The following is an 18,449-nucleotide window of genomic DNA, read 5'->3' as shown; positions in this document are numbered from 1 at the left end:
GGAAATATATGAAAATGATGGACACTATGACTAGGAGTATTAATTTTATGTGCTTACTAGAAACAAAGTGAGTTGGTGAAAAGATGAAAGACTTAAACAGTTCATTTATGTGCATACTATAAACAAAGTGAGTTGGTGAAAAGATGAAAGAATTAGACGGTTCATTATTCAAACTTTGGTACATTAGCTCAGTTATATCGAGAAATGAGTTAGGCGTTAGTGTGGATAAAAAGTGGAAGATGAATATTATGGATGTACAAAGGATAGGTGATTGGAGGACAACCCTAAAAGGGTTTTTTTATTTTTAAATTCGGTATCCGATCCAAGAACCGACTAATCCGAGGGGACCAATCCCACAGCCCACTTGTGGGGACCCTGTTTAAAGCCAGAGCATAGCTCCGTATGGACTTATCCCCACCAGAATTGACACCAGAGAGAATCGAACCTGCGACCTTAAGAGGAACAAACTCCAAGATCCCAAACCAGCCACTAGGCCAACCCCAAATGGGTTAGCACAACCCTAAAAGTTATAGTGGAACAAGACACCTTTAATGATCTTAGTGCTTACGCACCTCAAGTAGGGTTATAAGAACACCTTAAAGTAAAATTTTGGGAGGATTTAAAGGATTACTGCTAGGAGAAAAGTTAATTTTTTTTTCTAGGAAAGGATCCAAATGAGCATTACATAGTGTATTTAGAGATTTTGAGGGTTCTCATGCATGGTATGGCATCATGGAGGTAAACATGGAAGACTAAGTCCATCCTATATATTTTGCCAAATTTTCAAAGGGAGTCCTCTTTCCATCAAATGTCTCAAAATGATGAGGTTTAATGTTCTCTGGAATAAAGGTCTCTGAAGTTTCTTTGCATAAGGATTGAAGATCCTCCACTTCTTCGTCAGAGTCACCCAAAATAATTATCTATGGTTGGATCCTTTATACTTGCGTTTGTAAGGCTTTGTTTTGGAAACATAGTTTCTCCATTTTTACTCGAATTGAGACGAGGCCTTCATTCTTTTGTTGTTGCGATTGAACTTTAACCAACTTTTCAATGGGTTATGATGTGTGATCGAGAAATTATCTTTATCGCGACCCCGCGATGGGCATCATCTGTTCTTGATAAGAACGTTTAGGGGTCACATAGACGATAATGTGTTGGGTCAAGGCCTGAGAGTTTTGTGTATTTGGGGTTAAGAGGTAGTCTCTTAGGGTCTTGATAACACGCAAAATACACTGTCTAAATAGTTTGATGTCTATTTGATTTAGAGCCAATTATTGTGTTTTGTGCGGTAGCTACTAATATTTTGTTTTGTTGCAGGTACTTAGGGTGTTAAAATCTTTGTTGTCAATAGTGGCTGATCGCGGTGCGCAGCGGCCAAAAACAACAAAATGCGACACAACACTCCAACGCGGAGCATTTGGAGAAAGTGCTGAAGCGGGCGCGATATATTGCGGGTATAAAGCGGGCGCGATGCAGGTCAAAGCGGACGCTTTTCACTTAACATTCACTTAACACTAGGATTGGGAATAGGCCAGGCCTGCCTACGGCATAGCCTGTTTAGGCCTGGCCTGGTCTGACTTGCTTATTAAAAAGACTAGGCTTAGGCTTTTGAAAAAACCTATTTAAGTAAATAGTTCAGACTTAGGCTATCAAAAAACACCTATGAAGGATAATAAGCCGGCCTGTTTATTCAAATTAATAAAACTTATTTTTTATTTATATTAAAATATAATTTATATTAAACATAAAAATCAAGAAACAACTTAAATAATAATCTTTTTAATCAGGCTTTAAGGTCTTATATTGAAATAGGCTTTTAAAGCCTTATAGTTAAATGGGCTTTGAGGCCTATTTAGCCTATTTAGAAATAAATAAAATTGAGTATTTGATGACATTAATATAAAATAGGTTTGCAAATAGACTTTCAGGTCAGTCCAGACTTTTAAATAGGTCAGATCAGGAAAAAAAAAATAGGCCGCGTCACCAAAATAGCGCCTGCTACACGCCCGCACACCGTGTCGCGTCAATTTTTGGGGTGGCCGTGCCGCGCCGCATTTCGGCTTTGACAAAGGTTAAAAGCAAAAAAATTAAAAAAAAAAGGTTTTAAAGAGGTCATGACAGTAGTCATGAGCCCAGGGACAACTTTTTCAGGATAATTTCAAGTCATTCATATCCGATGCACATCTCTTGCAAGATTTTAGGAGTTTTTGGTTGTAATATTAGGCTATAAAAAGAGCAAAAACACTAACTTGTAAACACATACTAGTTTAGAGACCCGATGTTGCCCGGGTTATTAAATAAGTTTTATAAGTAAGTTTGTGTGCACGAATACACGTGTTAGTATATTAGATTGAATTTATTTAAATTTACAATTATAATAATATCATAAATAAATATAAATGATGAGATGAATGTCCAATGCAAGAATAAAAAGTGTAACAAAATCAATAATGAATTAGTCCAAGTTGTAAGAGTTTTGGGTCCCTTTAAACATGTGGTCATGGGTTTGTTTCATGACCCATGCGTATGAGAGAGAAAAATCGATTGAAAGGGAAGAAAGTGGTTGAAATATATATATATATATATATATATATATATATATATATATATATATATATATATATATATCAAAGTATATGTATGAGAAATAATAAATTGGTGTTTCGCAAACCTGAAGAAGAAAAAATGTTAGATGAAAAGAAGGTTTGGGGTTTTTGTTTGTGCTCAAAATATGTAAATATTTGATTAACAAAAATTTATTTATTTATAGTTAACATTTGCATTAGAATATGCTGCTGAAAGATAACATAATAACTAATCGAACCTTTAGTAAAAACTAATTGAAGCTTCTTTTCCTAAAAACAAATAAACAAATTGGAGTCTTTTAATCATAAAATAAGATCGTATATGTAAACATTGTTGAAAGTATTATGAGTAGTTTGTTGAGATATTTCTGCTACATAAAATATTAGGAATTCAATAAAAATTTAAAGAAAATATTGAGTGGATAAGATCAAAAGTTTGTTGAGATATTTATGTTAAATAAAATATTAATTTTTAAAAATAGAAAAAATAATAAAAATATTGAGAATGAATTTGGAAGTGACACGTGGCATAAAAAACCTTACTTTATATATATACTATTGATGATTGATTGATTGATTAGAAGACTGCCTTATTTTTATTTTAGGGTTATATTTTCCTTCCAATTCCAAGTTTGCTGTTATCATTGTTATCAAAAACGCGACTTAAGTCCCAAAATCCTGGTTTTTGCGACTTTGCGTAGCTTCAACGACTCAAATCCATAGCAAAGTCCCAAAAACAGGCAAAATCCTATCAAAATCGCACAAAATCGCACAAAATCGTGAAATTCATTCAAAATCGCAGGATTTTGATGGATTTTGTTCATTTTTTGATAAGGGTCAATTTTTTACCCGGTTCGTAAATTGACCCGATTTGAATCCATGACCCATTCTATAAATACCCAAAAGACCAAAAAATTTCATTCTTTCACTTCCCCCACATTTATGTATATGTATTTTGTGGACTTTGAACTTTAGTCATTTATGACTATATGCAATTTATAACATATATTTAAAATTATTTTTGTTTTAGTAGAATCCTCGATTTTGATTGCGATTTTACGAGTCCCGACTTTGCTATCCTACATCGATTCTACAAAAGTCCTTGAGTAAAATCCTTCGATTTTGATTGCGATTTTACGAGTCCCGATTTTGCTACTCCCTTTCGACTTGGAGTAAAGTCCCGATTTTGATAACCTTGGCATTGTTGTCAAAATCCCGACTTAAATCCTAAAATCTAGGATTTTGCGACTTTCTTCAACTTCAACGACTTAAATCCATAGTAGAATCCTAAAATAAGCAAAATTCATGGATTTTGATTGCGATTTTACGATTTCTTTTAAACTAAGTCATTTATGACTATATACCATTTATAACATATATTTAGTATTATTACTTTTTGGTAAAATCCATCAATTTTGATTGTGATTTTACAGTTTCCTATATCCATTCTACAAAAGTCTTTGAGTGAAATCCTTCGATTTTGATTGCGATTTTACGAGTCCCCCGATTTTGCTATTCCCTTTCGACCAGAAGTAAAGTCCTGATTTTGATAGCCTTGATATTTAGTACAAGCTACATATTTTTTTTAATTTTTTTTTTATGATTTTATGAATATTTGATATCCATTTTGCCACACCTGAATTGCTTTTCTATTTTTCATGGTTCCTGTTGATTGGCTTTCTTCGAAGTTTGTATGAAATTAATTATAAATATTGTAATTATGTGAATAAATTTACCTCTATTGGAGAATTAGTTAACCAATACTAGTTTTTGTGGTTTATGTTACAGAAGTTTCAATACTGTGAGACTTCTGAACCCTTTGGAACGAGATGTTGAGCAAAAATTATTCATATAGATGTGATCTTGACAAAATATGTTCATATGAGGCTGAGAAATGTGTGTAGAGTTTGGGGATTGATCTTGTTTTGATAAGACAAATGCTATATTACTGAGATATTGGTGTTGGTTGGAACCATCATTTTCAATAGTTTATGTAATGAAATTTTTTAGTGGTCTCTATGATTTTTGAAAGGGTAAAAGATATAATTTTGTATTTAGATATGATGTCTTTGACGTGCCTTTCATAATTTTATACCTTATACCTTACATGAATACTGGTATATTTATGGAGTTTTTTTTTTTTTTTTTCAAGTTTATTTGCATTGTTCAGTGAGATTTTTGGATGATTAAGGATATGACTTTTGTGGATGGATATATCATTGACGTGACCTTAAAACTTTGCTCAAATTGGACGAAGTTTTATGGATCAAAACAGTGAATTAATATGATATTCAAATTGGTTGAGGTTTGATGGATCAAATGGTGAATATACTTGTTTAGGGTTTGACATATAATAGCTGACCTAAATGAAAGAAGACAAACAAAAAAAATTCAACATAGTTACAACAACGCGACACTTTTACTTTATAGAAGATTCAATCCAACCAAATGATATAATATTTAGGCTTAATTGCATGTTTTGTCCCTTATGTTTATTTTAGTTTTCAAGTTGGTCTCTTATGTTTTAAAAGTTTCAAGTTGGTCCCTTACGTTTTAAAAGTTTCAAATTGGTCTAAAACGTTACTCACGTTGGAATAAGTTAGTCCCTTCAGTCACTTAACGTTTAAAGATTCGGGTTGACAATATGGGTGATGGAACTTAACTTATTTAGAAAATCAGTTTTAAAACATTTTTTTAATTTTTTTTGTTTTATTAAACTCAATATCATGTCGCGGAAGGGACTAACTTATTCCAACGTGAGTAACGTTTTGGACCAACTTGAAACTTTTAAAACGTAAGGGACCAACTTGAAACTTTTAAAACATAAGGGACCAACTTGAAAACTAAAATAAACATAAGAGATCAAACATGCAATTAAGCCTAATATTTAATAGTAAATAAAACTTACTTTAATTTGATGCATATTTGAGAGCAGTCGGTGATGAACGACTGCCTAACCATGAATGATCGTCTTTCTACGTCTTCTTTTTTCTTTTCGTTGTTTTCTTTGTGGTTAGAATTCACGTTTTCCCCCAACCTGTTACCCTAATTTTCAAAGACCAAACAAATATTAACTTAACTATAAGTCACGTTGTCACCTGACATTCTTTAACCATTTTTCAAAACCAATTTATGTATTTCCATCATGACCGATTAGAATCAAACACATGTAAACAAAATGCTACAACGTTTGTCAATCGAAATATCAACTCGGGACTAGCAAATGTAAAATGGGCAAAACTTGAGGGGTTAATATCGAGAAATTAAAATTTAAGATCAAAATCGAACAATTATAAAATTTTGTTTCAAAACTATATTTAACCATAAAAAAGTACCATTAGTCCAATTTGGTTTTAAAATTAAAATTAAATATAATTCAAAATAGAAACATTCTTCATAGAAACCTTCTTCAGTGAGCATTATGTGGCATGAGTTTTGTTTACTACAACAAACTTTACTCACACTCCATTTCCTCTTTAAATGTCATTTTTAGTATCATATCACCGCCAACTGTGAACCAGATCTTCCATCCGAGATTTCCGATCACCACCACAAGCTCATCCACATCGCAAGTGGTCGTTCACCGTCGGTTCGGTCCCTTTTCCCTCACATTGTCTCTTCATGTTCTTGAACTTTTTCTTTCATGATTCTAACGTTTTATTACCTCTTTTTCTTTAGCTTTTCTATTTGTTTAAGTTAGTTTGTTGGATTGAAATCTTGAGTTTAGCCTTCGTTGATTAACTATTCTTTGCATGGAGCTGCTATGATGCTTTCTATTTGTTTTATTTATTTCACTTCATATCCTAATCTGATTGAAAGCTACATTAATAATCAAAATGATTGAAGTATCATAAATCATAAATGAATATATTGTCATCAAGATTTTAGAAAATAAACTATCACATGGATGTTGGTATTTTTGTTTTGGTCATCCTAGATAAATAAATATTCATTTTTCACGTACATCAGTTATTCAATGGATTTAAACAAAAAATCTTTATCATAAATAGTCTTTAAAGTATATGGAAGTCGTCAATTTAATCCTTAAAATGTATGAAATTTTCGATCAAATATTTCATCTTCACGTGTTAGTAATTAGTTGTTAAAGTAATATTTATTCATTCGTTCGGGTTTGAACCCAGACATTCAACTCCTTAAATCAATAAGAAATATTTGTACTAATAGTAATAATAATACCAACTTGTTTCTCTTTTGATTGGCAGTTTTTGTGAGATCCTCCAAGAACTAATGAATCCACTCATGATGGCCGCGATCTTGGCGAGAAAAAAATCGTCGAAAAAAGTTACCTCCCATGCTCATGAGGCAAAGAAAACATGTGGTATATGCTTTGAACTAAAAACAGATTATGAAATATTCAGCATAAGATCCACCATCCTCAAAAGAAGAAAGTGCAAGCACTTCTTTTGTGTTGAATGCATATGCAAGTATGTAGAAGTTGAAATCGATGAAAATCCACTTAAAGTGATGTGTCCAAGTCCAAAATGTTGTGTGATATATAAGCCAGAACATTTTAATCACATTTTACCTAAAAAGGTTTTTGATAAATGGGAGTATTTAATTTCTGAGTTTTCTATTCCATCTGAGGAAAAGACTTACTGTCCTTTTGAGAATTGTTCTGTCTTGTTGGACAAAGAAGATCTTATAGAAAGAGGCGACGACAATTGTTCTTCTAAGTGTCTTTCGTGTCACAGACGCTTTTGCGCGAAGTGCAAAGTTCCATGGCATGGAGGAATGAATTGTCAGAGATTCCAAACAATCAAAAGGAATAACCCTAATGATTTGGATACCATATTTTTGGAGTTGGCTAAAAGTGAAATGTGGCAAAGATGTCCACATTGCTCTATGTTTGTCAAGAGAGTTCATGGATGTAGTTACATTCAATGCAGGTTTGTTATGTATCCTTGATCATTGTCACATACATAATTTTAAGTTTATGTAATTCATTATAATAATTGTGATTTCTATTTCTAGGTGTGGATGCAAATTTTGCTATGATTGTGGGAAGAAGCGACCGTTTGCATATGCACATATATGCAGGGTCCCCTGTTAATTTTTTTATTCCACTGTTTCAGAGGTAACACATCTTGCATGTATAAATAAATTCTGCTTATTAACATATGACTAGAAATAATTTTTTTTTTAATTTTATGATGATCAATTTTGATTGTCGCGTTGTTGAGTGACATATCTCAAGGTAATTAAAATTTGACCGGGCATTGAACTAGTGTAATAATAGATTTAAGGTTTAATCATTTGGGTTGTCATCTATTTATAAACGGAGTGACTAAATTGGAGCTGATAATAATATATTATTTGTTTTTTGACAAATTTGTTTATTTAGTGATTTTATTTTTAGTATAAAGATGGTGTGAACTTCTTCCAAATATTTTGTATAGATTCGAATACTATATTCATTGTTAGCGCAGCAAGCTTGTTCAACAAGCAATCAGAAAACCAGAAGCAGTTTTCTATCAGAAGCAGTTTCTATCAGAAGCAGTAACCAGAAGCACTTTCTGGTTATGGGGTATTTGAGAGAAATTAAGAGAAGAGAAAGAGTATGAATTGATGAAAGTAAAGTTGTTTATTGAAGATATCAAATATGTACAATGAGTTGTAGCTTATATACACAACTAGTTAGGTAGCTTAAAGCATAAGCAATGTAACAAACCCTAACCTCTTATTGGCTACACTCTAACAAACTTGTAACAAATTTTAAAACAAACTAAAACAAACTGTGAATAATCATTTAAACATGATTACCACTAAACTAAACTTGAATTAGTAACAAAACTAACATCCTCCCTTAATTCAAGTTTCCACTTCCTTCATTCCAATCAAGCTTCTGAGCTTGATGAACCTGTCAACCTTCAAGGTTTTAGTGAATATGTCTGCAAGCTGCAGCTCAGTAGAGCAGTGAACAATCTGCAGTGCTCCTTTGTTTACTTGCTCCCTTAGAAAATGAAACTTAGTCTCTATATGCTTGCTTCTCCCATGCAGAACTGGGTTTCTTGCCAAGCTTATAGCAGATTTGTTGTCTATAAACAATGCTATAGGTCTGCTAACCTCTATCTCCATTTCCTTGAGTACATTCTCCAGCCAGACTGCCTGACATGCTGCCATACATCCTGCAATGTACTCAGATTCACAGGTTGACAATGCTACAATTGGTTGCTTCTTAGCACACCATGAAATTGGAGCATTTAAGAACTTGAATAGGTACCCTGAAGTGCTCTTTCTATCCTGTTTGTCTCCACACCAGTCAGCATCAGAATATGCTATCAGTTCCATAGAACTATCATTCAAGCCTTTTGGAAATAGAATACCATACTGCAGTGTCCCTTTGATGTATCTCATCACCCTTTTGGCTGCTAGAAGGTGAGATACTCTTGGTTCACTCATGAATCTACTGATTATACCAACTGCATATGCAATATCAGGCCTACTATTGCATAGATACCTCAATGACCCTACAATTTGTTTGAACAATGTAGGATCCACCAGTTCTTCATCTTCATTCATCACAAGCTTTACATTTGTCTCAGCAGGTGATGATGATGGATTGCAGTCACTCATATTGAACCTTTTCAATATGTCAGATGCATATTTCCTTTGATGCATCACCATACCCTCTGCATCTTCAGTAAATTCCATGCCTAAAAAGTATGTCAATCTTCCTAAATCTGACATTTCAAACTAATTCATCATCTGAGTTTTGAATGCTTCTATTTCAGCTTCATCACTACCAGTTACTATCAGGTCATCAACATATAGACAGATAAGAAGTTGATTACCTTCATTTCCTTTCTTCACATAAACACCATATTCAGACTTGCATTTGACAAATTCTTGCTGCACAAGAAAACTGTCAATTCTCTTGTTCCAAGCTCTTGGTGCCTGTTTCAAACCATAGAGGGCTTTGTGTAATCTGTACACCATATTCTCCTTCCCTTTGATTTTGAAACCTGGTGGCTGTGTCACATATACTTCTTCATCTAAAGGACCATTTAGAAAGGCAGATTTTACATCCAGATGATGCATTGGCCAGTTTCTGCCACAAGCTATAGCCACTATCAATCTCACAGTCTCCAGTCTTGCTACTGGAGCATATACTTCAAAGTAATCCATACCAGCCTTCTGCATGAATCCTCTAGCCACTAGTCTTGCTTTGTGCTTGGCTACTTCAACATTTGGTTTCAATTTCAACTTGAAAACCCACTTCACATCTATTGGTTTCTTGTTTGCAGGCAGTTCTGTGAGTTCCCATGTGTTGTTTCTATTGATTGAATTCAACTCTTCAATCATTGCACCTTTCCACACACTCTCATTCAGTTCCTCTTCATGATTGATTGGTTCAGCATCTGCTAATAGTGCAAAGTGCACAAATTCCCCATCTTCATTAACTAAATTATCTGGAGTGACTTCATGTCCAGCTAATCTAGTTGAAGCAAATCTCTGTCTAGTTGAAGTTCTGATGACTGGATTTTCTTCATCTTGCACTTCAGGTTGAACTTCAGTATCAAGTTGAACTTGTTCAGCTTGATCATCTTCTACAATTGCAGTGGGAATTGTATGACTGGAACTCTTCTCTTTCCTATTCCAATCCCATGCTTCATTTTCACAGATTTTAACATCTCTACTAATCACTATTGAATGATTTAGAGGATGATATAATCTGTAAGCACCTGTTTCATGATAACCAACCAATATCATAGGCTCACTCTTGTCTCCCAGCTTTCTTCTCTTTGCATCAGGGATATGCATATAACATAGTGAACCAAACACTCTTAAGTGTTTTGCTGACTGCTTGCAACCAGTCCAAATCTCTTCAGGAATCTGATCAAGTCTCTTAGTGGGGCATCTGTTCAAGATGTAGGCTGCAGTTCTTACTGCTTCTCCCCAGAAAGTGTTAGGCATCTTCTTCAGCTTGAGCATGCTTCTGGTCATGTCAAGCAGACTTCTATTCCTTCTCTCAGCCAAACCATTATGTTGTGGAGTGTATGGAGCAGTGACTTCATGCACAATACCATTGTCTTCACAAAACTTCTCAAACACCTTTGAGGTATACTCTCCACCACCATCAGTTCTTAAAATCTTAATAGAATTTCCACTTTGCTTTTCTACCAAGATTTTAAACTTCTGAAACATTTCAAATGCTTCACTTTTGGCCTTGATCAGATATAACCAGATTTTTCTGCTGAACTCATCAACAAAACTAATAAAGTATTTGTTGCCCCCTAATGAAGGAACCTCTAAAGGACCACAAACATCTGAATACACAACATTAAGTGGTTCCTTTGATCTACTAGCCATACTAGAACTGAATGCATTTCTGGGTTGCTTTCCCAATAAGCAAGTACCACAGACAGTGTTTGGTATTTCAATTTTAGGTACACCAAGTATCATTTCTTTATCAACCAAATGATTAAGACCTCTAAAATTGAGATGACCATACCTATAATGCCAGAGCCAGCTATCTTCATCTTTCACTATAGCTGATAAGCAATTCAGTTCCACAGCTTTCATATTGGTCTGAAAGGTTCTATTCTTTGCAAGAGGAGTTTTCAACACTAACCTTTGATCTTTATCAAACAGTTTGAAGGTGTTGTCCTTCATAACCACTGAGTATCCTTTCTGAATGAATTGACCCACACTCAGTAAATTGCACTGCATTCCAGGAACATAGAGAACTTCTTCAATTATTGCCCTTTTTCCATTCTTCCCTTCAATAGCAATATTCCCCATTCCTTCTGCAACTAAGACTCTATGATCTGCAAGCTTCACTTTTGTATTCCTTCCAGGATCCACTTGCCTTAACCATGTCTTGTTACCAGTCATGTGATTAGAACACCCAGTATCTAAGAACCAACTTTCTGAATTGCAGCTCTCATTACTGGTTGTTGTAACCATCATGAGTAATGACTCTGAATCTGAATCATCTTGTGCAATTTTTGCTTCCTCTTCATCATTCTTTGATTGCTTTCCTTTACCAGACCAACACTCTGAAGCATAGTGCCCAAATTTCTCACATTTGAAACATTGAATCTTCTTCTTATCAGTTTTCTTCTTCTGATTAGAATTTCCTTCCTTTGAAGATTCACCCTTTTCAGATCCATTGTTCTTGCCTTTAGATCCATTTCCTCCCTTAGAGTTTTTCCTCCATTTCTTGGAATTCTTTCTATCATTTTCATCCTTCTTGATAGTTTGAACTTGCAAGGCTTGTTGAATTGATCTTTCACTGCTCCTTTCTGAAACCATCAATTCATGAGCTTCTAAAGAACTCTGCAACTCCTCAATCTTCAATGTCTTGACATCTTTTGATTCCTGAATTGCTACCACAATGAAATCAAATCTTGGAGATAGAGTCCTCATGATTTTTTCAAGGCTTAATTAATGCTTTGGTCCCTTAACTTATTTTTGGATTTCAATTTGGTCCCCTAACTTTAAACTGTCTCAAATTGGTCCCTTAAATCTTACACCGTTTACTATTATGGTCCTCTCCGTTAGTTTTTTTGTAAAAATTGTTAACATTTGCCACATGTCAGTTTTGATTGGTGATCAATGGTTGGATTTGAAAAGCACACATGGCATACTATGGACTCACAACATATGATAACTCCCTCTTCATCCTCTTCTTCACACCAACGCCACCATCTCCTTTTCTTCATCTTCTTCCATCATCTTTTCATCATCCTCAAAAACAACTTCATCAATAAAATTTTAGAAAACACTTATTCTTTATTGTATTTGCGTATCAAAACAATTTTGGAACACAATAGGAAAACTTTCTCAATAACAACCATGTTCATCGTAACGTTAACAATGTTCAATCACAACCAAAGAATTGGCCAATGATAGCAATGTGAAGAATGGACATCTTATCACCAGTCCTGTGAAAATGATCCTTTAAATCCACACCTAACTCTTCAACAAAACACTTGATCAAATCTGTCTTCCCAAGAGCAGCTGCTCTATACACAGGAGTTTCTCCAAGTTTGTTTCTCATATGTAACAATGGCGTAAACTACTCTGACATTGTTTCCTCTTCTTTCTTCAATATACTCTGTCATTTCAACTTCACCTGTGAAAGCCACTTCATGGAACACAATTTTGGAACACAATAGGAAAACTTTCTCAATCACAACCATGTTCATCGTAACATTAACAAATCTTCATTATTTTTTCAAATTTCTAATTTTCATCCTTTTCACTTCCCCCTAAATTCCTGAAAAGAGTAATTGAACGGATCTGAAAATCTGAGAGAACAAAGGCGATGAACAGTAACACAATTCATCGATTCACTTTGAAATTTTATTGTTATAGCTTTAGATTGTGATTCAACAGAGTTTGAAGGCGATGAAGGTTCAAAGACGATCTGGATATTCGATTGATGATGTGGTATTAAGGAAGAGAGATTGTTGGATTTGAATTTTGGAAAAAGGAACAGGGGTTCCAAACGTCACTCTTCTTCTTCATTTTCTTCAATTTGCTGCTGTTGTTGTTCCTTTTTTTATGATGAGATTAAGTGTTTTTTTTATGGTGGTGATGTAGTGATTTAGGGATTTGGTTAAAGAAGTTTAAGATTTGCGCTGCTGCTGTTGTTCTTCTTAATTTTATTTTCTTCAATGGGATTTTCTGTGTTGTTGTTCAATTTGCTGCTGTTGTTGTTCCTTTTTTTTATGACGAGATTTTGATTTTCTGTGTTTTCTAAAATTTTATTGATGAAGTTGTTTTTGAGGATGATGAAAAGATGATGGAAGAAGATGAAGAAAAGGAGATGGTGGCGTTGGTGTGAAGAAGAGGATGAAGAGGGAGTTATCATATGTTGTGAGTCCATAGTATGCCATGTGTGCTTTTCAAATCCAACCATTGATCACCAATCAAAACTGACATGTGGCAAATGTTAACAGTTTTTACAAAAAAACTAACGGAGAGGACCATAATAGTAAACGGTGTAAGATTTAAGGGACCAATTTGAGACAGTTTAAAGTTAGGGGACCAAATTGAAATCCAAAAATAAGTTAAGGGACCAAAGCATTAATTAAGCCTTTTTTCAACAATCTGTTGATCTGTCATTGCTTCCCCACAAGCCTTCATCTGATTCACAAGATTGATAAGTTTGGAGATGTATTCAGCAATTTTCTGATCATCTTCCATCTGCATCAACTCAAACTTCCTTCTTAGTGATTGAAGTTTAATCATCTTCACCTTATCATCACCTTCATGGTACTTTGAAAGAATATCCCAGGCTTCCTTGGAACTAACCGTCTTTGAGATTCTTTCAAAGTTGGCTTCATCAAGACTTTGTTGAATCAAGAACAGAGCCTTGCAATCTTTCTTCTTCAGATCTCTGTGTGCGTTCCTTTGCACTTCTGTCGCATTCGCTGCTAAATCAGCTACACCATTCTGCACAATTTCAAGCAAATCTTGTGCTCCAAACAGATTCTTCATCACTGCACTCCATTGTTCCCAATTACGTGCTTCAAGAATTGGAAGATGCGTATTTAAACTGCTGCTACCGTTCATGGTGATTCCTTCAGCGTTTCTATCTGCAATTGCGTGATTGAAGATCCTTTTTTAACCCCTTTGATCGAAACCACAGGCTCTAGATGCCAATTTGTTAGCGCAGCAAGCTTGTTCAACAAGCAATCAGAAAACCAGAAGCAGTTTTCTATCAGAAGCAGTTTCTATCAGAAGCAGTAACCAGAAGCACTTTCTGGTTATGGGGTATTTGAGAGAAATTAAGAGAAGAGAAAGAGTATGAATTGATGAAAGTAAAGTTGTTTATTGAAGATATCAAATATGTACAATGAGTTGTAGCTTATATACACAACTAGTTAGGTAGCTTAAAGCATAAGCAATGTAACAAACCCTAACCTCTTATTGGCTACACTCTAACAAACTTGTAACAAATTTTAAAACAAACTAAAACAAACTGTGAATAATCATTTAAACATGATTACCACTAAACTAAACTTGAATTAGTAACAAAACTAACATTCATTACAAGCTAGGTATATTTTTTTTCATAAATATTTGATATTCATATTTTTGTGTCACCTGAATTGCTTGTTAATTTTTCATGGTGCTGCAGGATCCAAATGTTCGTTCCACCTATTCTCCAGCAATAATTGATTGGCTATTGGCTTTCTTGGCAGTTTCAATGAAGTTAATTAAATTATTATAATTAGATTAGATGAGAAGTTTCACTTAATTTATTTGGTAGTTAATTTGAATGAATGTTCCTTCTACCTATTTGCTAGATTAATGTTTTTTTGTCAGCAATATTAATTTTTGCGGTTTATGATGAGAAGTTTCACTAAATTAGTTGACATTGGTACTTCTGTTCTGTGAGACCTATGGTTTTTATACCTTTTACTCTTCGATATTCATATCTCACATAAATAGTAAAGGACATGATTTTTGTTGATGGATATATGTTATTGATATGACCTTAAAAACTTTGCTCAAATTGGTTGAAGTTTTATATGGATCAAATGGTGAATTTATCTTTTGATTGTACAATTTGGTTGAGGTTTGATGGATGGAAGTTTAACCTCAAGAATTGATCCTCATTTGATTTCTTAAGATAATGTTGCAATCGTAAAATTTGTATATAGAAGCAACAAGGTTGAGTCAAAATCAATTGTTCCCTTAAGAGCATCAAAGGTTGAACCATGATGCAGGACCAAAGAGCATCACATTCCTGCAGCATTCAAGTATAGAATTGATGCTCTGCCAGGAACCACAGTTAAGTGTAACTGAACCAATTGCTGAAGTGTAAAAGAGCAATTTCTTTTACAAATTGAAAGGAAACTAAGTTGTGCCCTAATGATAACCCACAAAATTCAGCAATGATATTTTACAATGAATAAATTAAATCAACTATTTTTCGAGATTTAGACTTTATTTTCTTTAAACATGCATGTCACCTTGAGATCAAAGTTTTGTTCGGAAAAAAGAAAATATCAAAGTTTTGATTATAGCTTGATTTCTACTAGTTGAGATAACAAATAAAACCAAAATGTTTTTCTTATAATAAGAAAAAAGAGGTCATTAGTCATCACTAATCAAAGCATCTTATGCCACTTTTTTTCTTTATTCCAGTTGAAAGTCGCTTTTTCTTTACATATATTATAACCTAGGAATCATTCAAAAGAACGAAAGGTAATATCAAAATGTAATTAAATTAAACTAAGATATCTAACTTTGTATCGTACAATTTCTAGAATGTACTACTCTTATACCAGCTAGTACCATTACTGTCTCTTCCCTTTCCACAATAACAGCCCCTTTCCACAATAACAGCTCAAGCACATGCTGAAAATCATCAAACTAAAGAAAATCAACCATCTTACCAAATAATTACAACACAAGTAATGGGTCAGCTTAGCCACCATATGGGAAAAATAATCACATGGTTAGGTATAATTTTTTTTTTTGTGACTAAGGTTAACTATTAGTTCAATGAAAGAAAACCATAAGCTAGGCAAAAGCTAACCTTAATCACACGCAATCAAGAGATTCACCTAAAATACAAACACACAAACTATACAATATGATGTGCCAATCTAATATACAAATTTTTGTGCAACAAAACTAACCTTAACCACACATTCCTTCAAAAAAAAAAAAAACTAACCTTAACCACACATAACCAAGACATTCACCTCAAACACACACACACAAACTATACCACATGGTGTGTCAATTTAATACACAATTTTGTGTGCACAATGATCCAATAACATGGATTATGTCAAAAAGGGTTTCCTTAACTACAAAATACTTGACTAAATTAAGATTACAACTCATCATCACATGACCATTAGATCAAGCTCATAATCATTGTTCATCACAAATTACACTTACACACTATACACAATCACAAAGCAAGGAAGAACAGCCCTAGGATTAAAAACAACCAACTCCTCCTCATCAAGTCTTGTGTAAACACCACTCTCGCCACGCGCCATCACCGAATCAAAACCTCCATCGGTTTTATCCACCTCATCGTCCAAATCTGACCCAACCCGACCCGCGATAACACGACAAACGAGCATTGCCCGTTTGACGTTCATGAACTTAAACTCCCGCTCGATGTCATCAGGAATTGACACGTGTGCCCTCCAGCTAGTCGACAGCGTGGAAATTCCATCTAATTTCGGCGAAAATCCTGATTTAATAATTCCACAAATATTACAAAATTGCTGAGAACAAATCGAAGAATCCCCATTATGTCCCAACTCACATAAAAAAGTGGAGCAATGAAAACGCATGAGTTCATTTCCGTCAGCGATGCAGCGTTCGTCACGACGGCGCGTGACACCACGCGCGGCTTTAATCTTCACCGTTTCGCGATATTCTTCGAATTTCGAGAGGATTTTCTGGCTGTTATGGATCTTCAGGATTCGGTGTATGTTTGGGAAGGTGTTTGTTTCGGGCCAACCCGATTTGAAGATGATTTGCACTATGTTATGACCCGGGTCGGATCCGATAAGCTCCGATACAGCGTGGTTTGCGGATTGGTGATTTTCGAGAAGGTTCGGTTTCTGGAAAATCTCGCCGCACGCAGTGCATGGGAAGATGTCGTTACGGAGAGGGAAGAAGAGGTTGTTATCGGCGGAGATATCTGATTCTGATTGTTTCTGCCGTGGTGGATCTTGGTAACTCGGGTCGGGTTGAACCAATGAGATAAGGGATTGTGTGGATGCTTTCACGGTGGTTGTAATGGTGGATTGAGGTGATGATTGGGTGGTGGGAGTGGTGGCTACAGTTTTGCATGAATTTTTGCAGAAGAGGTGTTTGATGAAATGCCAAGAAGAAGAAAGAGTTTTATGGGTTTTGAATTTAGGGTGAGAAGGTGAAGAGGGTTGTGATAAAGGTGAGATTTTTCGTTTCTTTGATGGTAATAATTGACGGTTATCTTGTTTTCCGGCGGTCGCGGCGGCGACGGTGAACATGAAGCATCCAAGGTGGACAATGAGGATCAAAAGATAGTAAAATTTGTTAAAGAAAGTAGCAATAGAAGCCATAAGTTGAAGAGTCACAAAAAAAGATTCAATCTTCTTAGTTTCTTATTATGTATCAAGTAGTTTTTGAGTTTGTGGTTCTCTCAGGTTGCAGTTTAGGCGGGCTAATTTAGTTTCTTCAGAAAAAGTTTTTGAGTTTGTGAAGTGTTATAGTAACCATGGTAGATTATGGTTCATTTCATTGAGAAGAATGAGAAGGAGAATGATGAAGGTGAATATGGGAGGAAAGTGAAGAAAAAGAAGGAAAGAAAGGGAGAAAGAATGGGAAAAGAAGAATGATAGATAGGTAAGGTTTAAAGAGAGGATTTTGGGGGCATTAGAAGAAGAATAAAGGTAAAGAATATAAAGAGTAGTTAGAACGCAACTTCATAGCGTTAAATTAGCAATTTGTGTTGATGTTATTCTTTCTTGTAGTGTGATTGAATGTGTATGTAATAATGTAATGTAATGTAGCTGTATATTGTAATGTATATTGTATAGTATCATAGAATCATAGTATGGTGCGTGGTCTAGAAAGGAGTTATTATAATAATATTATATAAGAGGGAGGGGTCTTGGGAGAAAGGTAATAAGGACAGTGTTTGGTTGATGATGCATTAGCTTTAACCGTAAGTAACGGCATTTCATTACTCCTATGCTAATTTTGCCCTTAAATTTAGGATAGAAAGTGATTCACTCGGTTAAGCAAATATGAAGCAAGAATCAGATAGAATTTACCTCTGTCATAGCTTAACTACAGTTCATATGTGATAAACTAGCAATGATTGGATTAATGTATAAAATTTGTGAATGGTAGGATGCAAAATGGTAAAGG

The 18,449-nt window shown here is 34.6% G+C and overlaps 1 protein-coding gene and 1 pseudogene across 2 annotated transcripts; one reads left to right on the top strand and one right to left on the bottom strand.

The window, feature by feature from the left end:
* Positions 1-6,813: 6,813 nt before the first annotated feature.
* Positions 6,814-14,947, top strand: LOC146938954 (E3 ubiquitin-protein ligase RSL1-like; annotated as a pseudogene). Its single transcript, XR_015033415.1, has 3 exons — positions 6,814-7,492; positions 7,578-7,644; positions 14,698-14,947. The product of XR_015033415.1 is annotated as an E3 ubiquitin-protein ligase RSL1-like (transcript).
* A 1,379-nt stretch (positions 14,948-16,326) lies between these two features.
* Positions 16,327-17,950, bottom strand: LOC146938953 (zinc finger (C2H2 type) family protein). Its single transcript, XM_085752787.1, has one exon. It carries the CDS (start codon positions 17,636-17,638, stop codon positions 16,472-16,474), a length of 1,167 nt encoding a protein of 388 aa, XP_085608913.1. The 5' UTR covers positions 17,639-17,950; the 3' UTR covers positions 16,327-16,471.
* Positions 17,951-18,449: the final 499 nt, after the last annotated feature.

The sequence above is a fragment of the Medicago sativa genome, chromosome 3, assembly GCF_051527215.1.
Source record: "Medicago sativa cultivar Bolivia chromosome 3, Bolivia_mono, whole genome shotgun sequence".
Taxonomy (NCBI): domain Eukaryota; kingdom Viridiplantae; phylum Streptophyta; class Magnoliopsida; order Fabales; family Fabaceae; genus Medicago; species Medicago sativa.
Note: the sequence above shows the minus strand (reverse complement) of the source record. Positions and strands in the feature narration are given on the sequence as shown.